Genomic DNA, 25,532 nt, shown 5'->3' with positions numbered 1-25,532 from the left:
CTGACAATTGCATAGTATGCACTCTTTTTTCAGGAATGCGACTGTTATCAAATATGGTAACCTTGCTTCTTTTTTGTGGTCAAATTGACCCTACCAAAAAATACATTAAATCAAACCCAAATAACAGGAATGAACTTCTATGGTGTGTACATAAGTCAGAAAATCTTAGCATGTGAAAATGTATTGTATTTATTTGCTGCTTAACACTGCTTAATGAAATAGTTTTCCCAAAAATGACAATTCTCCCATAATTTACTCATTCTTATGCTGTCTCAAACTCGTATGACTTTCTTTCTTTGTGGAACAAAAACAGAGATATTTTGGAGATTTGATGTGAACAAATCCATACATGCAAGTCAATGGGGACCAACACTCCCAAACTCCAATCACCCCATGCTGGTGACCAGCTTCCAAAACACAACATAAGCTTGTATTATAAGCAGGGATTTGTCAGTAACCTCACATTCAGGTGATTATAGTGATGGTAGTCTCTGCTTTCTCTTGCAGTGTTGACTGCTCCCAGCAGCTGGAGTTTGGACAGTGGCACCAGGGACACGCTCCCGTTCCACTCTGCTCATGTGGGGAGTGTGATGGCCCCAACTGTTCCTCCCCGCAGTCTTCCTCCCGGTAAGAAATTAAGGTTTTTCTGTACGTGTACACTGCTCATGGTGCCTTTACCTTTAGAATATAATGAAACAATAACATTTGTCATTGTTTACCCTGGTTGAGATATCTTCAATGCATCATTAGGTATTACTGTGCATCTGTTTTAGCTCTGCAAGTTGATATGCTGGATATGTTTGTGCACATGAGACCTGGAACATAGTTTTAGTTAGCGTGCTCATGTACTTATACTCGTGCTCGTACCATCTGACCAAATGATACCATCTGACATACAAATGTAATTCAGTAAACATTCAGCTGACAAATTTAAATCACGTTATGTCCTAGTTTGATTATTAAACCGCAAAGGCTGTGATTTAATGAGATAAATATATAGTTTGCATGTGCTGCACACTTCAAATGTGAGTGTTTGTGAATGTGTGGAGCCAGTGTTGTGTTGACATATAGACACAAAGTGCTCATACCTTTCAGAGCTCCTTGACTCGTAAATGGAAAACATCATCATGAGCATTGCGTTCTCTGTTTGTAGCAGATGACAGCGAGCAGAGCGCTAATTCACTTTGTAGTGCGAGGCACATACAGTCTACATATTTATTAATTAAATAGCAGCCTTTTGCAGTTTAATAATCACTCTGTCACGTAGCGACCAGCTTTTCCGGACTGAGAAGTTACTGTCATAGCAACACAGAAACACTTCAAAATAAAAACTCTGCCAAAATAAAAGCTCAATTTTTATGGAAAAAAAATAGATTACTACTGTATAGTTATGTAATATTCACGACTCATAGACCATAAGCTACTTGCTATTGCTAATTAGTGACATTAGGGGATGTTCTCATTCTAGAGAGCAGTTTATTGGACAAATATTTTGAAATGCCCCTGCGAACAAGATAAGATCTTCAATATTTTTAGTACATATTTTTAAATAAATAAAAATAACTACATTTAAATGAAAATGGATATCTGCTCAAATTTTGGAAATGTTTAGTTCATGGCATATGAACTAAAGCATGTGTACACTGTGGTGCAGTGGGTACTTAAACCTATATAACAGAAATAATGACTTATATTATTAAATATTATGACTGTCTATAGATCAAAACTACTTATAAAAATACTAATAGATTAAAATGGCAAGTAAATATACTGAATTCTCATTTTCAGTTGTACATGAAAAAGATCCTGTTTCTGTTTAATAATATGTGTAATGTTCATAATGATAAATTAAATTCATTATAATATGTGTTAAAGCATTTCTGGTTTGATGTTGATGAGGGGTTTCATAAGCCATTCTAATGGGGCTGTTGGGGTACATGAGATAAGAAAAAAGGGTGAGAAACATTGCATTAGACATGAACTGAAAACCACAAAACTCTAAACTTGAGTTGATGGGGTCTTTAAGTTTTGAATAGCTCATTAAGTTTTTAGGCAAATAAGTGTTTTTGTTGTCCAGCCAAATGACAAAAGTTTGCCCATTTTCTTTGATTTCAGTAATGTGACTCACCATGTCAACTACCCAAATATGCAAGATAGTATTCAACCCTCACTCCCCATCTCCACCTAAATTCAACAGATTTGTCCATATTTGATCATAGATCCCTTGCTTCTAAATCCACATAATCCAGACCAAAGTTTTCCTCATTCCCTCTTTCCAAGCCATTATTCTCCTCTGAACATCAACTACTGTAAATTCAGAGAGAGTCCTTCATAGTGCTCGCTGAGTGTTTGTGCATGGGTGTATCTACTGTATGTGTGGTTGAGTGCTCTTTCCAACCCATGTTCTATCCGACTGTGTCTCCCCCTTTAGGACACTTCTTGATGCACTTTGATGCTTTCCACCACCAGATCAGCGAACTCCCTCCAGCTCTCCCTGCTCGCTCCTTAAGAAAGGTACCCTCCGCCTAGATGTGTCCTGTGCGGTTTAGTCCTCATCGTGCATGTCCCCGCTAGCAGTCTTGCATTCTCTTGACCCCTGATGTCCCCACCGTTGTCCAGTCAAAACATACTGAGCTGATTTTTACACTGATCTTGCTCTGTTTTAGTGTTACTATGATGCTAAAAGTGTTTTGGATTCATTTAATTATTACTTTAATTTATTGTTGTATCTGGGTTTGTGTATGTATGCCTATGTTTCTGTCTGAATAAAAGACTCTCTTTTATGAAAGGGAGCTCAGTAGGATGAAAAAAATAGCATTCTAGGCAGGTAGGACATAGCTGTGATGTTTGAAGTAAGTGGGTATTAAAATAAAGCACGTTTGACTTTGGTCATCCAGAATGCACATTAACAGAAAGTCAAAATGGAAAGACACAGGATGTATTATTGTGAAGACATCTAGATACCAATAAAGATTATTATTATTTATATTTACTGTGAAAAGTATATAGTCTTGGAACATTACACTTAAATTCTCAGCGTAGCTTTGAGACATGGGTGCTAAACCTCCCTGCAGTCTTCAGGTACTACTGTGAACAAACTAACCTGAAGCAGCTAATCAAAGTCTTAGGGTTAATTTGCCTTCATCCCAATTTGCTTACTTTTGCTAAACTCCAGGTGATGGGAAAGTGCATATAAATGTAGTACTTTTAAATATCGTATGTAGAAGGTATGCCACTATTGGGACATATGGTGTGTTCAAGTCATGTTGGAATGATTGTATTTATGAGTTGAACGTACATTCATTTTCCAGATTTCTGAGTTGGGGGTGTGCCAATTTAAGAATCATGGTGGAAGCAAATTGTTATTGGTAATAATTCTGTTTTACTTGAGGATTTTGACTGTGCAGTTTAGTTTGATTGCATTTTTTGTACTGTTAATGACGAATAACAATAAAACTGGCCAGACTCATTTAGCTGCTTAATGCAGCGAAAAGCATTTGCAACAAAACTACGTTTCCCATCATTATATGTGGTCACTCAAGAATAATAAAACAGATAGATAAAGTATTAATTACACACCTAATGCGTGACTTTGTTCTTCATTTTGTTGTATTGGTGCAAAAAAAGTTTTCTGCCTTAAATCACTTGAACGCACATCAAGCCGTAATTACAATTTCCAACCTCGTAAGTACGAGCTTCCCAGGAGGACTTGATTCTCACCAGTCACCCCTGCACCCTATACCTGCTTCGCCCACCAGTCTAGCTGGTAGACCAGCATAGCCATGTTGTTCACCAGTAAAATTTAGCTGGTGACTAAATTTGCTGACCAGTATGTTTTTCCCTGAAAAGGAAGTCTTGCTGATTAAGCTAGTCAAAAAGACTTGTTGGAACACCAGCACACCAGCATCCTGTGTTGTGGACCAGCATGCAAAACACAAAGTCTACTGGGGACCAGCTATGCTGTTTTTGTTTTTTGTTTTTCAGCAGGGATTACCGTATTACTAAATTAATTATAAACTTTAAGGTTCAAACATTTAAAAGCTGCTTTGGCAGCTTTGGTTTCTGAAAAAGGTTTCTGAAATTGAAAAAGTCTAAAAAGAACAGGTACCTTTGGCATATTGTTTTCAGCGTGCTTTGATTTGGGTTACAGTAATTCTAATCTTGTATTACTATTTAGGATGGATAGTATGCAAAGTGGAACGCATCCATTGAAAATTGCAGGGTTAACACTCTTGCTCTTTTGTTTTCCCAATGTGACTTTGCAGAGTGGGTAACGTACCCTTTGATTTGTCATACCGGCTGACAGTATGTCAGTAGATGCCTCCTTGTTCATCGTACAGGCATTGTACTCTTGAAAATATTGTTATAGAAAAGGTGTTCGTGCTATATAATTATTATGAAAATATTCTCTTTTTTGTTCCTCACCAGTCACCCCTGCACCCTATACCTGCCTCGCCCACCAGTCCACAATCGGGCCTGGATGGCAGTAACTCCACCTTGTCCGGCAGCGCGAGCAGTGGTGTCTCCTCCTTGAGCGAGAGCAACTTCGCCCAGTCCTCCGAGCCTCCGGCTAGAGCCGACACCTTGGACTCTATGCCGAGCAGCCAGGCCTGGACTACGGACACGGAGGAAGCCGATAGCCCCTACCTCCCAGTTCGCTACAGTGTCTCCGAGCCCAATGTTCTGGAACCTCTCAAGCCGGCTCCATGCCGTAGTCATTCAGCCCCGTTGGGTGTAACCCCAGGGATACTCCCTGATGGGCACCACCAACATAATCTCCACCTTCACCATCACCTCCCGCATGCAATTCACATCACCCACCCCCACTATCATCATCACGAGCCTGCACCTGCTCTGCCCCCCAAACCCTACCTGAGGGAGGGGTGCATCCCTGAAGAGGACCTGAGGCCAGTTCCAAGGCCCATGCCCCGCAAGATCTCCCAGCCTCTGCTTACTAACAAGGAGGAACAAGCCAAGGTGGCCTGGGAACATGGCATCAGTGAAGAATAGAAGAAGTACAAGGTTCGGCTTGGACCATTGGCTTTGGCGTGATGGGTTGTCTGGTTTTAATAATGTTGATACCCCAAAGCAGTGACTGGTTTAGAACTTTCTACTCTAGTTCCAGTATATCCAGTGTAGGTCTTTTAAACTTTTTCAGAAGTGCTTGCCATTTTGCTGAGCTTCTACATGCTAGTGAGATTTTTACTTTTTGTCCTGATTGGGTGTTGGATGGGTGTTGCTCAGGAACATCGAGTTCAAAGTGAAACCCCTCAAAAATATCTGTGTATTGTTTGGATGACACAGACATGATAAGAATCCCAAAGGTTGTGATGGTACGGAAAGACACCTTAAGGGAGCCCAAAATGGTTTTCAAGGAGGCAGGTTAGAAAAATCTGCACTTTTCAATGTTCTAGATCCAAGAATTTCATGCCCTAAGATGTGTATACACCTCTTCTCAAGTTCTCCAAGTTGTTAACACTTCTTAATTATTATTCCAATGGTTCCGACTGACTTCATTAAGCACTTTTCCACCATTAGGCCAAATGGTTCTGAGCATGGTAACGGTTCCAGTAGCATTTCCATTTGAGCACGATTCGGTACAGTACAGTACAATTCTAAACCGTTCCTGGCCTAGATTTCCCAGCATGGTTAGCTAAGAACCATGCTGATGGAATGGCTTTAGTATGTGGCAGCTCACAATTAGTCACTTGCTCAGTCAGTCCATTCTAATAATTATTTTGCAGAACAACAGTGGAAGAAGATATCATTTACAGTCCCACAACGTGAACTGCTCCGCCTAATAGTGGAAAAGCAGCTATTAATCCACAAACAATTCAGTGTTGACAAACCTTGGCAGGAAATTGTTCAATTCTGGTTGGGTTGCACTTTAGCACTTAACATTGGAGCACCAAAAACCATTAATAGTTTTGCTTTTTTTCAGAAATGATAATGCTAGCAGGGGTCAAGAGTGTTTCAGTGGCTAAATTTTAAATTAAGTTAACTCACATCTCACTGACTCACATAAGCGTGGATTTCAGAAGATCTTTGAAGATGTTTGAAGATCTCTTCGCCGTCTAAGCATGCTCATTTCCTCTGACAGGATATTTAATTCTCGATCTAATGCGAGAGCCTCAAACGCCTTTTCATTAACACAGTGGGTGATATAACATGCTAACACTTCTTTAGATAACTGAAAACACTTAACGGAACAACTGCTACCTCCTGCACAGTTGCGGGAAGCTTCTCCCGAGAGAAGCTGCTTTAATTTGACAGTAAGAGGCTTTTACAATCTTCGTAAAGCCTCATTACACCCACAATATTGTTGCGCTGCAAAAGCAAATTAGCCACTCTGAACACTACTATCCCGTTACGCTAATAACACAACAGTCAAAGAGCTGTTCTATCAAAGCCATTTCACAGATGTGTCCTCATGGTAAAGCGGCTTTTAGTCTCTGCTGGTTTCTTGGGGATTTGATTTCCGTTCCTCTGAGTTGATGGTTTTCATAAAGAAGTATATATTTTTAGATAGAGCTGTTATAAAATTCTAAGATTTTAATATGATTGTACAGTAAAAAAGAGATAGAATAAGTATTGCTCAGATTATATCATAAAAATTATGACAGATTATATCACACGTTGCAGGGGTGGAAAGGAGGTAAGATTCACAAATGTTTGTGTTTTGTTTTATTCAAGTTTAGGGACTTTGAAAAGTCCTTCAGCTGCTGATAGATGTGCACTTAATATCTTATGTTGTTCCGTAATAATTTTTGATGACTTGAAAGTGCACATTATTTAAAAAGCTTGTTTTTATGTACAATTGTGCATGTTCTCTTCAATGGTGGCGATAATATTGTCCTACATCACTTGAAGGGAGGGTCTGGTAGAGATTTTACTTGTATATCTACTCATCTTCACAATTAACTCACATTTAAAGTCACATGACATTGTTAATTATTTCTGCTTTGGGTGACACACTGCTCACTGAGTCTGAGACCGTCAATCTACAGGCCAATTTTAATTTTATTTTCGAGAGAAAAGCAAGAATGGGCATTGTCCTTATATTGAGACATCCTAACGAGGTGTGACGCTATAAAGTGACAAGTGCAAAATCTCATGTTGATCCGAGTTTGTCGGTCATAACGTTTCTGTATTTCTGTCACATTGTGCTGTGTAGCCCCACCCACAATGGATTCTTATTGGTCCAAAATCCCATTCCACATAGCTGTACTTATATCAAACATCAAATATATTCTGATTGGCTTGATTGTGTGGCATTGCACAGCATTTCCGCTAACAGTATAGCATATAGTTTCAACAAAATACTTGATGAGACATTTCTTATCCACTGTAAATGTTTGGTCTTTTATTGTGGGCATTATCACATAATTTATATTGTTTTTTAAAATATATACTTTAACAATTTAATTTGATGCTACCTTAATTTGTGGAGTTAAACCTCCTTTTTCCGTCACTTTTAGGTAGGCAATTTCTGTTGCACACACAAATTTTGTGATTTATGGTTAATTTGGTTTGTCACTTCATTATCATTATTCATTATCATTTATTCATTTAAAGGTCTGGCATGCAATCACAAAATATACTCAAGGCAACACATAGTATGAAATGTACTTCAGCTCCATACTTGAAGAATATGGTAAAAGGCAAGTATTTAGGTAATCTTTGGCAAGGCTTTTTTATTTGTGCTTCTGTAATATGAAGACTGTACTCTTTAATGATGAGGTATGTACAGAAAGAAATGTATGTTAACTTAATGGCTGATAGTTCATCGCTAACAGCCTTTTTATTGCCAGATAAAGAAAATACATGCAAATGTATTCATAGAGGGCCTACCGTTAATGTGAAAGTTAATTCATTAATTTAAGAATATTCAAATCTGTTTCCCTTTTGTCAGAATAGACATAAACCACCATCATATCTCCATTCTGTCTATTTGTTTTTACGACACTTCCTCCTTAAGTAAGGCTTAGCTGGTGATGGTATATATATTTGTAGATTATTATTATTTTTTATTATTTTTTTTATTATTATTTACTCAATGATAAAGACATATAATGACAAAAATATATAGATGTGCATTTTGTCTCCAAAGACTGATGAGTTTTGAAAAGTTATTGTTATTAATCTTAAGGTTAATTCAGACAATAGAAATATTTTCTATATACATTAAATATGGAGTGATCAGGGAAGGAATCTATGCAAAGATCGAGTGATAAAAGACTGTATGAACTGCTCGAGTATATCCGGAATGGCCCATTCTGTGAATATTAGCACTGATATACTAAAAAGCATTCATATTTATTGGTTTGAACATTTCTTTTTATGACTTTCTTGATATTTTGCATGCAAATATTGACTGATGGATACTGTGTGTCTTGTATTCATACACATTCATAATTTTGCTTGCGTATCCAAGCAACAATAAGATATGGAAGAAAAAAAAGTAGGCTATATAATCACAATTCATTAAAACTTGCTTTTAATGAAGGTACTCATTTGGCACAAACGACCATGTAAAAACAAGTGTACATATTTCACATGTTTGATATCTCAATGGAGGCACGCTGAAAGTTTTGGATTCAAAGTTTTGGATTGAGGGTGACATTTTATTTTTTACATGATGAAGTTGCCCTGATAAACATCTGTAAGTCAAACTAGCTCAATACTTTGTTCATATATACAGCATTATGTGTGCATTGCTAATAAAATATTGTGTTTCTTTTCCTGTATTTTGCTAAAAGAATTGGTGACTTGAATATTGTCAGTTTCTGGAAGGTGAAATTGGAAAGCAAAGGGAATACAGGAGAAAAAATGACTGAAATGCATTCTTTGCTAGTTGTACATATAGAAATACTGAGGAAAGTTGGGTACTAAACACTCTGGCCTGCATTACAGTTTGTACCACACCATGTCTGGCTTTATTTTGTGTATATAATCCTTTGAAAGCTTTGTATTTATATGGTCAGGAGGGACAAATCATGTATAGACCAAGATTAATTGTCTGCCTTGTACTTTATGATGTAAATGTGTTTTTAAAACTAAAAATGCAAACAGGTAAAAAAAAAAAAAAAAATCTTTAATGGCCTAACCACTACAGTTATTTTGTGTATTTTGCATCGAAATCAAAAGAACATTATGTTTTACCATGCAGAAATACGAAAACCTTTGTACAAGTATTCTCAAAGTATTTTTTTCTGTATATATTGTGCTAGCATGAATAAATGTGGTGTGGATTTTAGATGTAAATACACAGTTGTTTTTCCTACTCACTTAACCGCTGTGATGTGTAATTCATTCATAATGCCTATAATTAAAGATAATGTTTTACTGACTGATTTTCATCTTCCCTTTCTTTTCATTGTGTGATCGACCCATTAGTATTTTGGATAGACACAAAGTCCAATACTGTCATGGAAAACCTGGGAATATCAGAAAATTATATATGTAGCCTATGTTCAATTACATTTTACTGGAAAGTCAGTTAAATGTATTGGTCAAAAAAGTTACTATTTATGTAGGAAAAAGTTTTTCCAGCAGTTTTAATGGCAATGAATCTTGTGTCCACTGTATGTATAAGCAATGGCACTAAGCTTGTAACGCCACAATCATGGCTTCGATTCCCAGGGAATACACAAACTGATACAATGTACACCTTAAGTCGTGCATTCAAGGTGTACCAAACATGGTAATGGTATGGTATATGGTATGGTATGGACATCATTATTATTGGACACAGTAAAATTAATCTATTCTTTAAAAGATGTTGGGAAACCATGTAAATACAACGGTACATATGGTCATATGGAATAAGGTTGTCACACTTTTTACTCCAGACATATTTCTCCAGGTGGGTTTATTTATGAAAGTCCTTTTTTTTTTTTTTTTTTTTTTATAAATATATACCTTGTCTTGACTAAAATCTACTGAACAGTCACTATTCCTTGGGAAAAGAGATACGGTTCTTTTGACACATAGCAGGCCATGTATGGGAACCTGCGGTTTGACTAATTTGAGAAGAATAAATTTTGTTTGAAATGTGAAATATTATCTAAAGTAACATTTAAAACGTATAAATGGCTATTAAATGGGTTTTCAGCATATCCCTTGTGCATCAATTTAAAAAAGTTACTCAGATGTCCTTAGAGGACAAAAATATCAGCGTCAAAAAACGGCCATTATAATATTATATATTAATATTAATTTCCACTTTCGAGTTAATTTTTTTAACCAACATCAGTCCTGATCATAACTACCAAATATTCATTCATTTTCAGGATTTTAACCCTTTAAATGCCAGTTTGTTTACATAATGCCACTGTTGTTGTTTTATATATATATATATATATATATATATATATATATATATATATATATATATATATATATATATATATAATAATAATAATAAAAAAAAAAAGACCTATTTTCCATATACTAAATGCTAAGTGGAATTTTTTTTATTTTTTTATTTTTTTTCACAGTCTGGGATATGTCAGTGATTAGCAACAACACTGATTTTTATGTATTATTATTTTTTTGTGCAGTGTTAGATTTAAAAAAAAAAAAAAGCTCACTCAGTACCTTAGAGGACAAAAATGTCTGCGTCAAAAAACTGGCATAAAAATATTATATTATTATTTTCCACTAATTAACATTTACATTACACATTTTTTAACCAACATCAGTCCTTATCATAACTACCAAATATTCATTCCTTTTCAGGATTTTAACCCTTTAAATGCCAGTTTGTTTACATAATCCATCGACAACAGACTAAATTTCACAGACCACATCTCAAAGACCCCAAGATCATGTAGATTTACACTCTACAATATCAGGAAGATAAGACCCTTGCCACACAAATGCTTGTCCAGTCACTTGTCATAACTAGACTGGACTACTGTAACACTCTCATTGCAGGCCTCCCTGCATGTGCAACTAGACTCCTCCAAATGATCCAGAATGCAGCAGCACGTCTGATCTTTAATGAACCAAAGAGAGCACGTTACACCACTCCTTGTCTCTCTCCACTCGCTGCCGGTTGATGCACGTATCAAATTCAAGGCTCTGATGCTGGCATACAGAACAGTCACTGGGTCTGCTCCAGCATACCTAAAATCATTTCTGCAGAGCTACGCGCCCACTAGAAGCCCGCAGTCCGCTAAGGAACGTCGCCTTGTTGTAGCAACACAAAGAGGCACCAAAACACTTTCCCGGACTTTCAGCTTCATCGTTCCACGTTGGTGGAATGACCTTCCCAACTCCATCCGTGAAGCTGACTCACTCTCTGTCTTCAAAAAACGACTAAAAACACATCTTTTCCATGAACACTTAACCAGTCATTAAAAAAATAAATAAATAAATAAATAAATTCTGTTGCACTTTATTCTGTTTTGAATACTATTATGATGCTAGTGATACTTTGTAATACAGCACTTTTACCACTGTCTCCTACGATGATTTGCTTATGTTTTCCTCTTTTGTAAGTCGCTTTGGATAAAAGCGTCTGCCAAATGAATAAATGTAAATGTAAATGTAAATAATGCCACTGTTGTTTTTTACACACACACACACACACACACACACACACATTTCTCAATACACACATACAAAACACACTCTGACATCCATACCAACACACCCACACAATTTTAGATGCATCATTTATTTAATTGACCTGCAGTGCGCTATAATACAGCAAACAGAAAATAGGAAAAAAGCATGTATTTGCTCCATAGGCTAAACATGAGAAATAATGGCGCCATCTGGTGGAAAACATTTACAAAATTTCATTTTGAACCCAGGGCTCCGGAATGAAAGCATAATATAATAGAATTCATGATATTGCTTTAATGGCACTGGGATCAAATATTGCCGTTTTAATGGGTTTCAATTGGGAAATTTTGTCCTTAAGTTCCTGAGTGTAACTATGTTGTGCACATATATTCTGTATATTGTGTATTGTGTATTATATAAGTATTATAGGAACTGAGGTTGAAATATCAAAATCCTCCCAAAAATACACACCTTTGGCAAAATGTATGCTGTTGGCATTAACACAGCCAACGTGATCGAAAAAACTAAAATGAAAAAGACAAAAATGTCCCTAAGGTCGCACAAGGAATGTCAACAGCAAAACAGTTATGAAACGAAACAATCACAAAGAACTACAAACATGGCGGTGGGGAAAACGACACGCCATTAGCCCCGGATACACACCGAGAACCAATCAGAGGCCGCCAACTGGACCGACTCCCTGGAAGAACAGTACACATCCAGTCAGATGAGAGTGCGTGTTGCAACGTCATGATTCAGCCAATAGGATTACGATGAGTGGAACTTAAACCAATCGGGTGGCAGTGTAGGCGGGTCTTTAGAATAGGAAGCGCAGTCGTGTTCTCGAACCGGCATCTTTAATGATTGTTCAATACTGAGTCCAGTACTTGTATTTAAGTAGTTAGACGCGTTGTTTTGCTTTAAGGATGTTATATTTAAGTGGTCTTTCGGTGGCACTGGCCCTGACGTTGATGCCGAGCAGCAGTGATGCTTTGAAAGCGGGAGATTGTGAAGGTACGTTTAATATATTAATCTATGTTCACGTTATAAACAGATGTGTTTGACATTTCAAATTTTTTTTTTTTAGTTTATTTGATATATTTATTTTGATTTAGTATATTTGGTTTATTTTCATTTAACTACTTTATGCATGAATAAATTTTTTTTTTAAAAGATTTAAAGTTTTGCTTTGTGTTTTAGGTTCATTTTGGGTGTAAGGGTGAAAATATATATATATATATATATATATATATATATATATATATATATATATATTTTATTATAATATGGTATATATTTTAAATATGTTATAATACTAATATTAAAAGAATGGGGTTGCATAATGTTACAGTATCAACAGAAGCCCATGTCAATAAACACATCATGATACTAGTACTATGATGCACCTGTTAAAATAACAACCTATTAGTCATTATATATCACGCTTCTATTTAGAAACTGTTAATATATATATATATATATATATATATATATATATATATATATATATATATTGTGATTTCCAGACCTAGAAATGAGTAAAATCTTAAAAGTCGTGGTCATTTCTTAAGCAAATGTATGCTTTTGCTCTAGTTTTGCTGTTCTCAAAAATACATTTAAGTTACCGGATCATTTCCCTTGTTAATGGCACCTAATTTTGATCATTTTTTATTTGGCATTACAGTTTGTGTGGGATTCCTGGAACGCTTCTACCAGTCACTTCCTGTCAACGATGTCAAATTCAACAGTGAAGCCATTGAAAATGCTCTTCTAAAAGCTTGCAAAGAAGCCAAAGGGAAAGAAAACCGCTTTGTAAGTTTGTGTTTTGTGTATATGTATATCCTGCATTAGTTCAGTTCATTTATACTTTATTCTGTTCTTGTGTGTGAAGTGTTATTATATAGGTGCAACAAGTGATGCAGCTACAAAAATAATCAATGAAGTTTCCAAACCGATGAGTTACCATATGCCAGCAGACAAGATCTGTGAAAAGCTGAAAAAGAAGGACAGTCAAATCTGTGAACTGAAATATGGTAGGTTGAAAAGTTAATTTGCATATGAAAATAGTTTCCTTTTTTGATTAATGTATTGCAGCTGTCTAGAGGTTGACTGATGTGTCGATATCAGATACCATGAATTCACATGTTAGGCTATCTTAAGTATGTAAAGAGAAAAGTCAATAATTCAGTTTGTCATCTTTTATTGAGACGTGACTAGAAAACTCAAAAAATAAATTTCTAAAGGAGCACGCACACATCTTCGAGATCTCTGTTTTAGATCTTTTCATCTGGAAAGCATCACAATCTAATTAACATCTGCTAAACATCTTAAAAAGATCAGATTTACAAACTATCTTAATCATAAACATCTCAAAGACATCTGATGAATGTCTTATTGACATCTGAGAGGAAACATCTTATAGGCGTATAAATTGCCTGGACTCATTTGCCAGTATTTCAAAAACGGATAATGTTCACACTTCTAAATGGAAAAGTATGGTTACATTTATGAAAAAACAAAAACAAAAAACAACCTGTATGTGTTAAAGTCCTTATAATTTTCAGAAGTATGACAACAGTCTCCTAAAATGACGTCAAACTGCATTTTTCAAATTGTATTAACTGTTGTGGGTGCAGTTTTCATTATCTCATTAATTGAAAGACTTCATGGAATATTTGCACTTCTATAAATTCATAGTGAAATCAAAATTGAAATGGAAAAGTTCATAACAACTGGTGACCAAAATCTAAAATTATGCGCTATATCTTAAAGAGATAGTTCACCAAAAAATGATAATTCTCTCATGGTTTACTCACCTTTAAGCCATCTCTGATGTGTATGTCTTTCCTTCTTCAGCAGAACTGAAATGAAGATTTTAATAAGCACATTTCAGCTCTGTTTGTCCATACAATGAAAGCGAATGGGTGCCGTGAGGCTGCTGGTTATTTGACGGTCCAAAAATCATATTTAGGCAGCATAAAAGTAATCCACACGACTCCAGTTGATCAATGAATGTCTTCTGAATCAAATCGATAGGTTTTTCAATAATTAACAAATCGATAATTAAAACGTTTTTAACTTTAAATCATTGCTTCCGCCCACCACTGTATTTCAGTTTGAAATGACCCAACTCTCGCTTGACGTACATTCCTCTGAATGAACATTGTTCATTGTATACGAAGCGCATGCTTCCAACTGCTTGCATGAACACACCATTGCGCTTACGCCATTGATGCGTCGACTGCTGTTGATAAAGTTTAAATGATTTTTTTTTATTTTTTTTTACACAAACCTTTTGATTTGCTTCAGAAGACTTTAAAGGTGCATTCGGCGATTTCCTGAGAAACACTGTTGATATTCAAACTCAACTGCCAGTACAAACACATCCCTCCCTTCAGTGCTCCTCTGGAAGAGCTGAAATGTGCTTATTAAAATCTTCACTTTGGTTCTGCTGAAGAAGGAAAGTCATACACAACTGGGATGGCTTAAAGGTGAGTAAACCATGAGAGGATTTTTATTTTTGGGTGAACTAATCCTTTAAGGGCAAAGTACACTTCGGTTTTTCGCGTAACGTAAATTTCGTGTGCTCGACCATGCGAGACATGTAACGGCACACTAGGGCAGAATAAAAAAACTAAATTCGCATTTTTCATTGAAATATTACCAAAATTCAAATTATATTTACATCGTAAAGACAATATTTTAAGTAGGGGGAAAAATAAGACTTCTGATTTTTAAATCAACTTTGTCTACAAGAGAGCGAAACAAATCAATATAAACCAGAAAGCACCATGTCATAGCTATTGTTTATTGCAAAGCATTTATCTGGCTGTAAAAAAAAAAAAAAAAAAAAATATATATATATATATATATATGCATAAAATGATTAAGTCAGCAGATTTAGCCAATTCATATTCTCAAATCTTAAAAAGAGAAAATAAATGCTTCAGTAGATGGTTCTATGTTAACTTAAGGCCCGGGTATACCTTGTGTTCTGAATTGTATGGCGCCCGATTGACCATGCTTCCTTTCAAAAGTATGCTGTTTTGAACGAGCGAATACAAACGCGTTCGACGTATGCGCATTACGACGTTTTGTGGTACACTTTCAGAACAGTCAATGGCAGGCGCATGCACATAATAGGACTGTCCGCGTCTTTAAATCTGGGCCACACACGGACTGTGCTGATGACAAAATATGTCACGCATACTGTGCATGGAGCGATCAGCAATGCAGACGACCGAAGTATACTCAGGCCTGTAATGTTGCACATTAGCCTATACCGCTGCCATAGTACTACCACAGACTCCAGCTTCATAATACCAGCAGTACCACAGTGTTTTTTTATTAAATACAGTTGTATGTACATACCTAACACTTATGCATTGTAAAAGAGAGGAAGGCTTTGTCAAGACCTAACCGCCAAAGGCCTTCACCTCTGGGGGCCCTTCACTCCGAGCACGTATGTCTTTGTCTATGTAAGCATGCACTAGACGGACGTCTTTGACTGTTGCGCCGTTTCTCTCTGTTTTTTCAGCATCTTCTGCAGTAACGATGCAGTTTTTTAGACTCTTTTTCAATTTAAAAGGAAAAAACCTTTAAAACGTGTTTTGAGAAACCCGTGTTCTGTTTTTATGTTTTATGTTTTTGTGAGTCATCATCATTGCTTGGTACATATCCACAATTGAAATGTGCATTTTTATCTTAAATTTGACAAATATTTGAATGACGAATTTTAATTTGACAGCTTTACGGCATACCCTAGTATATCCTAGCATTGATTTGACCCCTGTTATTTTTGTCAACTAACCATTTACATAATTTAATTATGACAAATGAGAATTGCACAAAATTGCTTAAATCAAACAGACACTTACTAACACAATATTTACTCAATCCAGATAATGCATATCCGTTGACATGGCTGTTGATAGATGTTTGGAACTGATAAAATGAAGAACTACCACTCATAAATATGTTTTTTTTTCTTCTAGATAAACAAGTTGACTTGAGCTCCGTCGACCTGAAGAAGCTGAAAGTAAAGGATCTAAAGAAGATTTTGGAGGAATGGGGAGAATCCTGTAAAGGATGTGTGGAGAAATCTGACTTCATTCGCAAAATCAATGAGCTAATGCCCAAGTATGCACCCAACGCAGCCAAGGCACGGACAGATCTGTAAACTCAGGTGGAATTATGGGACCCAGGTAGTGGCCAGAGGCATTTGGGGTGGAAGATTTGCACCGTGCTGCTGACCGACCACCTAGCAGTGGGGTTCGCATTGTGTTGTCACTTTACCATGTACTCCGGGGTAAACACTTCCATGCAAATACATGACCTTTAATTTATGACATGCAAGCTAGTTTTGACTAACATCCACCGCAACCTGTGCTTGCCTCCTGATGCTCCGGGTAATATTTTTGACACACTTTGCATAGTTTGATTATGTATTTTTCTTTTTGAGGGTATAGGCTTTCTTTGTTGACTCGAATTATATGAAATAGCTGGGGGAGAGTCTCACCTTTGAAATATTGGGTCATTTTGATGAACTTTGCTGTAAAATGTGTTTATTACAGTTATACTGTCTTTTTCATTAAAAGAAGAAAACAAATGTGTCTTGTCCTATTGTTTGTACATCAAACATTGGATCTGTTTACGCCTTTGTCGTGGCCATGAACTTTCGTATGTAAAATTTAATATTATTTGTTGACCTAAATATAAAATGAGACAAATGTATTTGTACAAATCACATTGCAACTTTTGGTACATTTAAATAAGTTCTTGAACAGAATGTCACACTGGCTATGTTGGGAATAGCATACAACTAACAAAACACTAATTCTACAGTGTTCAGTATGTATGTGCATATTATGCTAATTGTCTGAATTTATGTAATACCCAGATGAGCTAATGCATGTCAAAATGTCTCAACAGAGAATACTATTGTATCATTGCATATTGCATAATGATACTTTAATGATTAAAAATACATAGGAAGAATATAATATATACTTTGGAGTATGCAGTAGTCTCGTGTCCTTTTCAAACCTTAGATACTGTGTTTTTCTCAGATTTTGAGTGAAATTTTCATATTTTTTCATTATTGAAAATTTTTCCACAACATTCGAGAGAAATGTTCGTTGCTTTGTATGGTTTGTATGCAAACAAAATAATAATAACAATAAAAGTGCCAGAATATAATAAAATATCATACTTAATAATATTGCCTGTTCTAATAACATATTTGCTTTTGTACTTATTCAAGACACTAAAGTGTTGTTAAAAATAATTTATTACATGAAAAAAAAAAAAAAAAAAAAAGTTGGGAGCCAGACCATTTGATTTTATTAATATGGAGGTTTTCCATAATCACAACGTCACGCGACGCACACAGACGTCACTTGAGGCTCATCCCACCCGTGGAGCGCGCACATTCCTTTTGTCCAAGATGGCGGAATAGATGTAGCCGAGGCGACGCTAATGTATGTCGCTTTATTTTTATCCGAGTAATTTAGCATCCAGCCGACACGTTTCCGTGCAAACCCTAGTTAAAACCCTCATCACGAATGTGCAACATCTCTTGGAGCCGTGAGATTTCACCTCGGAACTGATTTTATATTTTTTTTGCTGAAGCGGAGCATCACTGTATAATGAAGCGGCAGGCCGAACGCGACGCGAGTCCGTCCAGAACGCTCGCCAAACGCGTACGCGAGCGAGACCGAGAGCGCGAGCTAAACCCGCCGCTCGCGCTGCTGCTCGCCGAAAGCCGAAATTATCATAAACGAAGCCGCAGCAGAGAGCGGGAAAAACCTCGGGTTCGAGAAGAAAGAGAGAGTCTGCATCACCGCCCGCATCATGAACTGGGTCTGTTGGGTCGAGCCCCGCTCCGAACAACAACAGTCCTGCCTAAAGGTAAGACCTCATCTGCAGACATGTTGGGTACTCGACTTGAATACAAGACACTACTTATAAGCAACCTTGGATCAACACTTTCTGATGAACATATAGAGGACGGACTGTTTCATGAGTTCAAAAAATTCGGGGATGTGAGCGTCAAGCTGTCTCATACGCCTGAGCTTGGTCGTATCGCTTATGTCAACTTCCGACACACGGAAATTGCGCGGGAAGCGCGCCACGCCAAAACCAGGTTGGTGCTATATGACCGTCCACTCAAAGTTGAACCAATGTACATGAGGCGTCGCAGTTGCACACCTCCAGATGTTAGTTATGTGTCCATGCATGGTGCCGCCTACACATACAGACAGCGGTCCCTTTCACCAGGTGCTGGGGGAAGTGCCATCAGAGATGTAAGACCTAGACATTATGTGGATGGTGTGGGACTCAGCAGGGACCGTGTTTTGGACTATTATAGTGCTTTGGAGGAGAGTCGTCGTGCATATGCATACCAGCTTCCTGAGGACGACTTAAAACCAGAGGACGATCAGAGAGCCACTCGGAATTTATTCATCGGCAACTTGGATCATAATATTTTGGAGGTGGAACTACGACAAGTCTTCGAAAAATATGGAATTATTGAAGAAGTTGTGATCAAACGCCCTGCCCGTGGACAAGGGGGCGCTTATGCTTTTCTTAAATTTCAAAATTTAGATATGGCACACCGGGCCAAAGTGGCTATGCAGGGACGCATGATTAATGGGAACCCGATTAAGATTGGTTACGGGAAGGCCAATCCGACGACTCGACTATGGGTTGGCGGACTTAGCCCGAATACCTCGCTGGCTGCTTTAGCCCGTGAGTTTGATCGCTTTGGGAGTATTCGGACCATAGACTACGTGAAAGGAGATAACTTTGCGTACATTCATTATGAAAGCTTGGACGCAGCTCAGGCCGCTTGTGCGCAAATGCGTGGCTTCCCTCTGGGTGGTCCGAATCGTAGATTGCGTGTGGATTTTGCAAAGGCAGAGGAAACAAGGCCATACCCTCAACAGTACCAGCCTCCTTTGCTCTCCCCTCCACCTTATGATATTCTTCCTGATGGTTATGGACGTCACCGTAGCCTTGAAAGAGAGCTGAGAGTGAGGGCTCGCTCACCTTCACACCCTCTGTTTACAGACAGGGAAAGAGAGCGCCTTTCAGACCGAGAATGGAGTCCGCCGAAGGGGTTGGAGCGGCGGGCGAATCCGGAGGCGTTTGGGCGGGTGAGACAGCGTAGCCGCAGTCGAAGCCGTAGCAGGGAGTGCTGGCTAAAGGAGCGAGACCTGGAACGCGGGGTGGGGAAAAACTGGGAGGAACGCTGCAAACGAAGGAGCCTCAGTCCCATCGAGCGACCCAGTGAGGAGCGCGGAAGGTCAAAACTCCGGGTTGGGGTACCCTCTACCCCTGAGGACAGCCCGGACCGGGGACGCGGTCGCCTTCCAGACTCCACCTCTGAACCTCTGGATCACACTCCTGACATCAGCAGACACTCCAGTGACGAACGTCCCCCACAGGATGAATCTTTGTATCTGAGGAAGGACAGTGAACGTGATCGTAATCATCGCAAAAGCGATAGTGACCCTGATTCACAGACTGACAAGTCCAAAACGGACTCCAAAAAGCCCAGTACACTCTCTGAATATGCCCAGACGCTGAGTCGTGTATGGCATGGTTCTCTTGTCCTTAAAAACAGCTGCTTCCCCACAAACATGCACATGCTGGAGGGAGGCGCAAGCTTTCTACTCTCCCTCATGAGAGACAACCAAGCAGGCGGTTCTAAGATCACACAACTTAAAATAGCTCAGCGGCTGAGATTGGATCAGCCCAAACTGGATGAGGTGACTCGACGCATCAAGCTGGGCAGCCCGGACGGTTACGCTGTCCTTCTCGCCGTCCAGGGGCCCATGGACCGGAACGCCCCTCCTCCAGAACCAGGCCTTCAGCAGCGACTTCTCCGCAACTTGGTAACGTACCTCAGGAACAAGCAGGCAGCAGGGGTCATTGGCCTACCTCTTGGTGGCCCCAAAGAGAGGGAGATGGGGGGCATGTTGTACGCCTTCCCTCCTTGTGACTTCTCGCAACAGTATCTCCAGACTGCTCTGAAAACTCTTGGAAAACTTGAGGAAGAGCACTTGGTCATTGTGGTTGTTAAAGACTCACCTTAAAATTTCTATTCCTTTTAAGGTGTATGTACTTTTTTTATTTTTTATTTAAAAGGATAGTTCACCTGAAAATGAAAATTCTGTCATTTACTTGCGTGTTCCCTGGGGAAAAAAATGGTAAGTCTTAATGGTTTGAAACAAGAAGGTGAGTAAATGACAGAATTTTCATTTTCGGGTGAGCTATTCTTTTTCACTCTCCACTTAATCAGTGTTCCCTTCTTTATATATATATATATATATATATATATATATATATAAATGAATATCATTCCCAAACAAGGTGTTTTACGAGCGAGTTTTAAATTTGTTTCTCAACAGTGTTCCAAATATTAGTTATCCTATTTGATAATTTTTTATAAAGTTGCACACAGTAGACAATCTGACTGAAGTTCCCGCACAGGGGTTCGCTATACAGTATGATGAGCATAAAACATTTTGGGCTTCATTCATGAACTACGTGCAAAACAAATTTCGGTATAAATTGTTTGCAAATCCATTGGTCAAATTCAATTGAAGCAACAATATAAGACCAATACAAGAATGTGTTTGACACAGAAGATTTACACAAATTAGTTTTGCTTGTGCTTCATGCTTGAGGAACATTCACTGGGATTAAAGTGTTATTTTTTTAACGGCAATGTAACTTCGTAACACTTTCACATGACATCTAACCGTTCTTCCCTCCCAAGTTACATCCATTTGTCCTGTTTTCACTTACTAGATATGAGCTTAGATGAACACATTTGTGTAAATCATGAAGTTCTAAAGTAAACTGCCTCGTTCAATGAAATGCAACCATATATGTAAGATGTTTATTTTACAAATGATTTACACTAATTTGTTCTGCTTGTGTTTAATGAATATGGCCTTTTGACTTCAAAATCAAGTGTTCTAATATCTTGTGGCTTTTAACTCCTCAGTACTCGCGTAACAGTTCTTCCTGCCTTCAGAAATACACAGTACTTGAGAATACAGATTTTTCAAGTCAGGTGAGGCATTTGTGTCATAAATGATGGCATCTACCTCTTTAATCATGTAACACATCAGGTATGTTCGACAAAATGATGATGACAAACTGTCTTAGGGTCGACTGCAATTTTATTGTTTTGTTCGTAATGTGCACCTGCAGCATTAACAGAAGTTCATGTGACCACACGTGTATCTTACCGATCGAGTACTGTATGTATCCAAACACTAATGTGTGTAAATGTAATGAACACTACGGATTAAGCTTGTGTAGCTGTTTGTTTGTATGCTGGAATGTCTTTTAAAGGAGCAGTTCACCCAAAATAAATAGGTATCATAAGGGTTCATAAAGAGGGGGGGTGAACTAACTCTGTAAGCCTTTGTTTTTGACCGCCCTCCATTGAATGACTATTTGCCATGTCTTTTTCACCAGTGGTAAATTGAGCCAGTGTCCCTTTTAAACAAGTGCTGTTTTGGGACTTTTAAAATGTCCAGCGATTGAGTTTCATAATGATGTATTTCTAGGTATTCACCGTTAATAAAGGGATTCAAAAAATCCACCTGCCAACACTACATCCCTTTATAGTGAACGGTTATTTTCTGTTATTTCTTTTTAATTGTGTTCTGCTATTTTACTGCCTCTCTTGTATCGCTCCTTTTTTGTAATATTTTATTTTCCCCAGGAAAAGTCATTTTTTCTGTCTGTATGCAAAATATGTATGGCATTTAAACATGTAAGTAAACATTCATGTTCCTGTTTTTAAATCCTATCTCTGGTCTTTATTTGCAAATCTGTTCATTCATTTTAACGTTTAATATCAAAGGTGTCAGACCTGCTTTCATAATGAAGATGTGCGGCCAACAAACGTGACTTCGCATCCCGAAGCTTACGTCCTGTCTCCATAGCTACCTCTGCATCTCACCTCTTGCCTACAAAACAAGTTGTGAAGGTTAAAGTGGTAACCAAGCAACCGCATCCATCAATTAAAAATAAAAAATAAAAAAGAGGCCTAGTTGTGCTTGTGCTTTTAATAACCACTAGGTAGCAGTGTTGTCATAGAAAAACAAAACTTCATAGACCCTGCTGTGCAAGTTGGAAGTAGCTCAAGGGAAAACAGTCTGTGCTGTGCATATTAAACGCTTGCTGAAACGTTGCCACATTTAACACCAACTTGAAAGCAGTCTTCATTTAGTCACGCCCAATGCCAGCATGCAAATAAAGCTGTTTGCATTTGAAATGTATGCTCTCTAATATATACATGATGGCATAAAATTAGACTGGGCTTCCCCTTGTTTTCAGATGCTTGTTAATAATAGAAATTGTACTAGCTAACCCTTAATTAGCTAATTTAGCGATGTCAGAATGAGTGAATCTAAACTGTTTAGTCTACAGTCGTCGGCCTAGCTGAATCTTTACTCCAAGCTTTACTGCTGACCAACTAACTCAAAAAGCCTTCGAGTCGTTTAATTGACTAGACCTCCTGCTCTCAAGGTGACAGGTAATTCCTGGAAATCAGTCAATTATAGTGGATTTTGTGTTTGCACGTTTACTTGCCTGTAACTGAAACAGTCCACTAATATCTGCTGGTCTGTGCTGGGGAACTGTAATTCATGGGCCTTGAGTTTTTATAGATAATGAACTGAATCATGGCTAATGTTATTGTGATTAATTACCCATGTATACTTGTATTATAAGTGTATTATTAGCTTTTTTAGTGAAAGGTCTAAATGGGGCAAAAAAAGGGTCATTTAGTTCTAACCATTGCATTTGGAATGCATTTTTGGGCATGCATAATAGCATCCAATAACAGACAGTACATAATGAGCATTATTAAATGCTTAACAGATCTTTAGGTAATTTACATATAAATGTATAGCATTAAAATAAAATGTATATATATATTCACTATAATGCTTATTTGGTCAATTACGTCATTCTGCTGTCAAATATTTTTGTATAATGATGGCTGCTAAACTGTACAATGAGCCAGGAAGCTTATTTCATTTCAAATAATCTTCAAAGCAATATTTCATGACTGTATTTATTTATTTGGTAAGTTGCCATGTAATAAGTGGGATAAAGTACAGTCAGTCAGCCATTATTGCAGTGGGTGTTGCAAGTTTCTGATCACACTGGTGGGGTTTATTTTTCTAAAATGACTGGCTGAATTATAGGGAAGACCGGGGCAAGCTGTCACCCTTTTTTTTTTTTTTTTTTTTACTCCAGTGAATATTTCTCAGTGAAGGCTTATTTTTGAAAGTTAATTTCAAGTTTGCATAGCCACATATCTTTGATGCCTTGGTTAGGAAAAACAATAAAATATTAAGCATTTTCACTGTTCTTGCCCAAGAAAAAAGACAATTTGTTGAGCACTCATTGACCTTTTGTACCAAATGCCCCTATAATGGGGTATATTGTCACACTATATGGGGTAAGTTTTCACAATGGAACCTGTTATTAAACCAGTGGTGTACGTTCCATATGAACCAAGTACAAATACTTTGTTACTGTACTTAAGTACAGTTTATATATATATATATATATATATATATATATATATATATATATATATATATATATATATATATATATATTTTTTTTTTTTTTTTTGTACTTGAGTATAAATATTTCTTTGGACTTTTACTTTCACTTCACTACATTTTGAAGAGAAAATTGATACTTTTACTCCGATAAATCTCTCCAGACCCTTTCATTACATTTGCGACTGAACACCGCAAAGAGAAAAAAAATAAAAATAAAAAACAGCTGCACGTGCAAAAATGCATGCAATGATAAGTTGAAAGAATCATTTGAGTCGAATCTTTTAAATTTGATTCATTTGAACTGAACAAAAAGATTCAAAAAGCGGTCTAAATGATTCGTTTTGTGAATCATGAATCTGAGTCAAAATCACAAGCGAAGCACGCGCCAGATTACTTGTTCTGTCGTCTGTCTCCACTGCGGAAGACAAGAAACTGCTCGTGGGAGTTTATTTTTTTGACTAATTAATTTGATAAGGTTAGGTTGAAACATTATGAAAGCTGTTGCGTTATGTGCGATCAGTCTCCCGCATTTCCTGGAGACCTGTTCATATAAAAGTCAATCACATGCATTCACATTTTACATTTAAACAAGGTATGATATGTATGAATAATTACTGTACCAGCGCTCATGAAAATGTCCAACAATATTTATTTTTTAGATTTTATGAAGATGGATGAATGGTCTTTGCCTAAGCAAATCTAGTTTTCTGGATGGTTGCTAAATTGTTAAATTTGCTTTGAAGCACATTTATGCTACAGTTTGTGTAACTAGGGTTTTCTGGATGATTGCTAGGGCATGCTATGCTGTTGTCAAGGTGATTCTGCTATGTGTTTTGGCACATAGCTTCAGTATGTGGTTGCCAGGTTGTTGCTATGCTGTTGCTAAGTTGTTTTCTGTGTTTTTTGCACATTGCTCTGCAGTTGCCAGGGTGTTCTGGGTGGGTGCTTATTGGCCCAAATAAAAAGAGCCCACCCCCACAAGTCTCTGTTCTGGTCACTAATATGACTTAACTCTCTTCTTCAGTGTTCCAATTTATACGAACTGTGGTGTTCATTTACACTCATCCCATAAATATGATTCTTATGTGACTTTCTGATGTGACTTGAATGCACCATTAAAGGGATAGTTCATTTAAAAATGAAAATTCTCTCATCATTTTCTCACCCTCATTCCATCCTAGATGTTTATGACTTTTCTTTTTTTCTTTTTCTGCAGAACACAAACAAAAAAAGATGTTCAGAAGAATATCGCTGTTACGCAGGTCAATTCAATGTAAGTGGCCAGATCTTTGAAGCTCCAAAAAGGACATAAATTCAGCATAAGAGTATCCATAAGACTCCAGTTGGTTTTGG

General features: G+C 37.4%; 3 protein-coding genes across 11 annotated transcripts in view; all 3 read left to right on the top strand.

Annotated features, from left to right (window-relative positions):
* LOC127438187 (dedicator of cytokinesis protein 3-like) overlaps positions 1–9,349 on the top strand; it is a 278,795-nt gene extending 269,446 nt beyond the window's left edge. For 6 of the 9 annotated variants that reach the window (XM_051693558.1, XM_051693557.1, XM_051693556.1 and 3 more), the window contains 3 exons: positions 508–627; positions 2,432–2,514; positions 4,429–9,349. In XM_051693558.1, coding sequence (XP_051549518.1) covers positions 508–627; positions 2,432–2,514; positions 4,429–5,010 — 785 coding nt within the window. In that variant the 3' untranslated portion in view covers positions 5,011–9,349. Of the gene's footprint in view, positions 1–507; positions 628–2,431; positions 2,515–3,723; positions 3,890–4,428 lie in introns of those variants that run through there. The other 3 variants (XR_007896670.1, XR_007896671.1, XM_051693562.1) reach the window with 3 other exon arrangements.
* A 3,050-nt stretch (positions 9,350–12,399) lies between these two features.
* Positions 12,400–17,180, top strand: LOC127438206 (mesencephalic astrocyte-derived neurotrophic factor-like). The gene is made up of 4 exons (XM_051693616.1): positions 12,400–12,588; positions 13,259–13,386; positions 13,466–13,607; positions 16,569–17,180. Exons 1-4 carry the CDS (start codon positions 12,501–12,503, stop codon positions 16,751–16,753), a joined length of 543 nt encoding a protein of 180 aa, XP_051549576.1. The 5' UTR covers positions 12,400–12,500; the 3' UTR covers positions 16,754–17,180.
* An 840-nt stretch (positions 17,181–18,020) lies between these two features.
* LOC127438191 (putative RNA-binding protein 15B) lies at positions 18,021–22,400 on the top strand. The gene has a single exon (XM_051693567.1). The coding sequence runs from the start codon at positions 18,222–18,224 to the stop codon at positions 20,670–20,672; it is 2,451 nt and encodes an 816-aa protein (XP_051549527.1). The 5' UTR covers positions 18,021–18,221; the 3' UTR covers positions 20,673–22,400.
* The last annotated feature ends 3,132 nt before the right edge of the window (positions 22,401–25,532 follow it).

This window comes from Myxocyprinus asiaticus, chromosome 49 (assembly GCF_019703515.2).
Source record: "Myxocyprinus asiaticus isolate MX2 ecotype Aquarium Trade chromosome 49, UBuf_Myxa_2, whole genome shotgun sequence".
NCBI classification, from domain to species: domain Eukaryota; kingdom Metazoa; phylum Chordata; class Actinopteri; order Cypriniformes; family Catostomidae; genus Myxocyprinus; species Myxocyprinus asiaticus.
This window is presented reverse-complemented; position numbering and strand designations above follow the sequence as displayed.

What these genes read in the sequence shown, in the direction of transcription:
- LOC127438206 (XM_051693616.1), top strand. Translation starts at nt 12,501, where the DNA reads ATGTTATATTTAAGTGGTCTTTCGGTGGCACTGGCCCTGACGTTGATG. An exon ending in AAGGGAAAGAAAACCGCTTT is followed by an intron (nt 13,387 to 13,465) that starts GTAAGTTTGTGT and finishes TTGTGTGTGAAG; the next exon opens with TGTTATTATATAGGTGCAAC. An exon ending in AATCTGTGAACTGAAATATG is followed by an intron (nt 13,608 to 16,568) that starts GTAGGTTGAAAA and finishes TTTTTCTTCTAG; the next exon opens with ATAAACAAGTTGACTTGAGC.
- LOC127438191 (XM_051693567.1), top strand. Translation starts at nt 18,222, where the DNA reads ATGAAGCGGCAGGCCGAACGCGACGCGAGTCCGTCCAGAACGCTCGCC.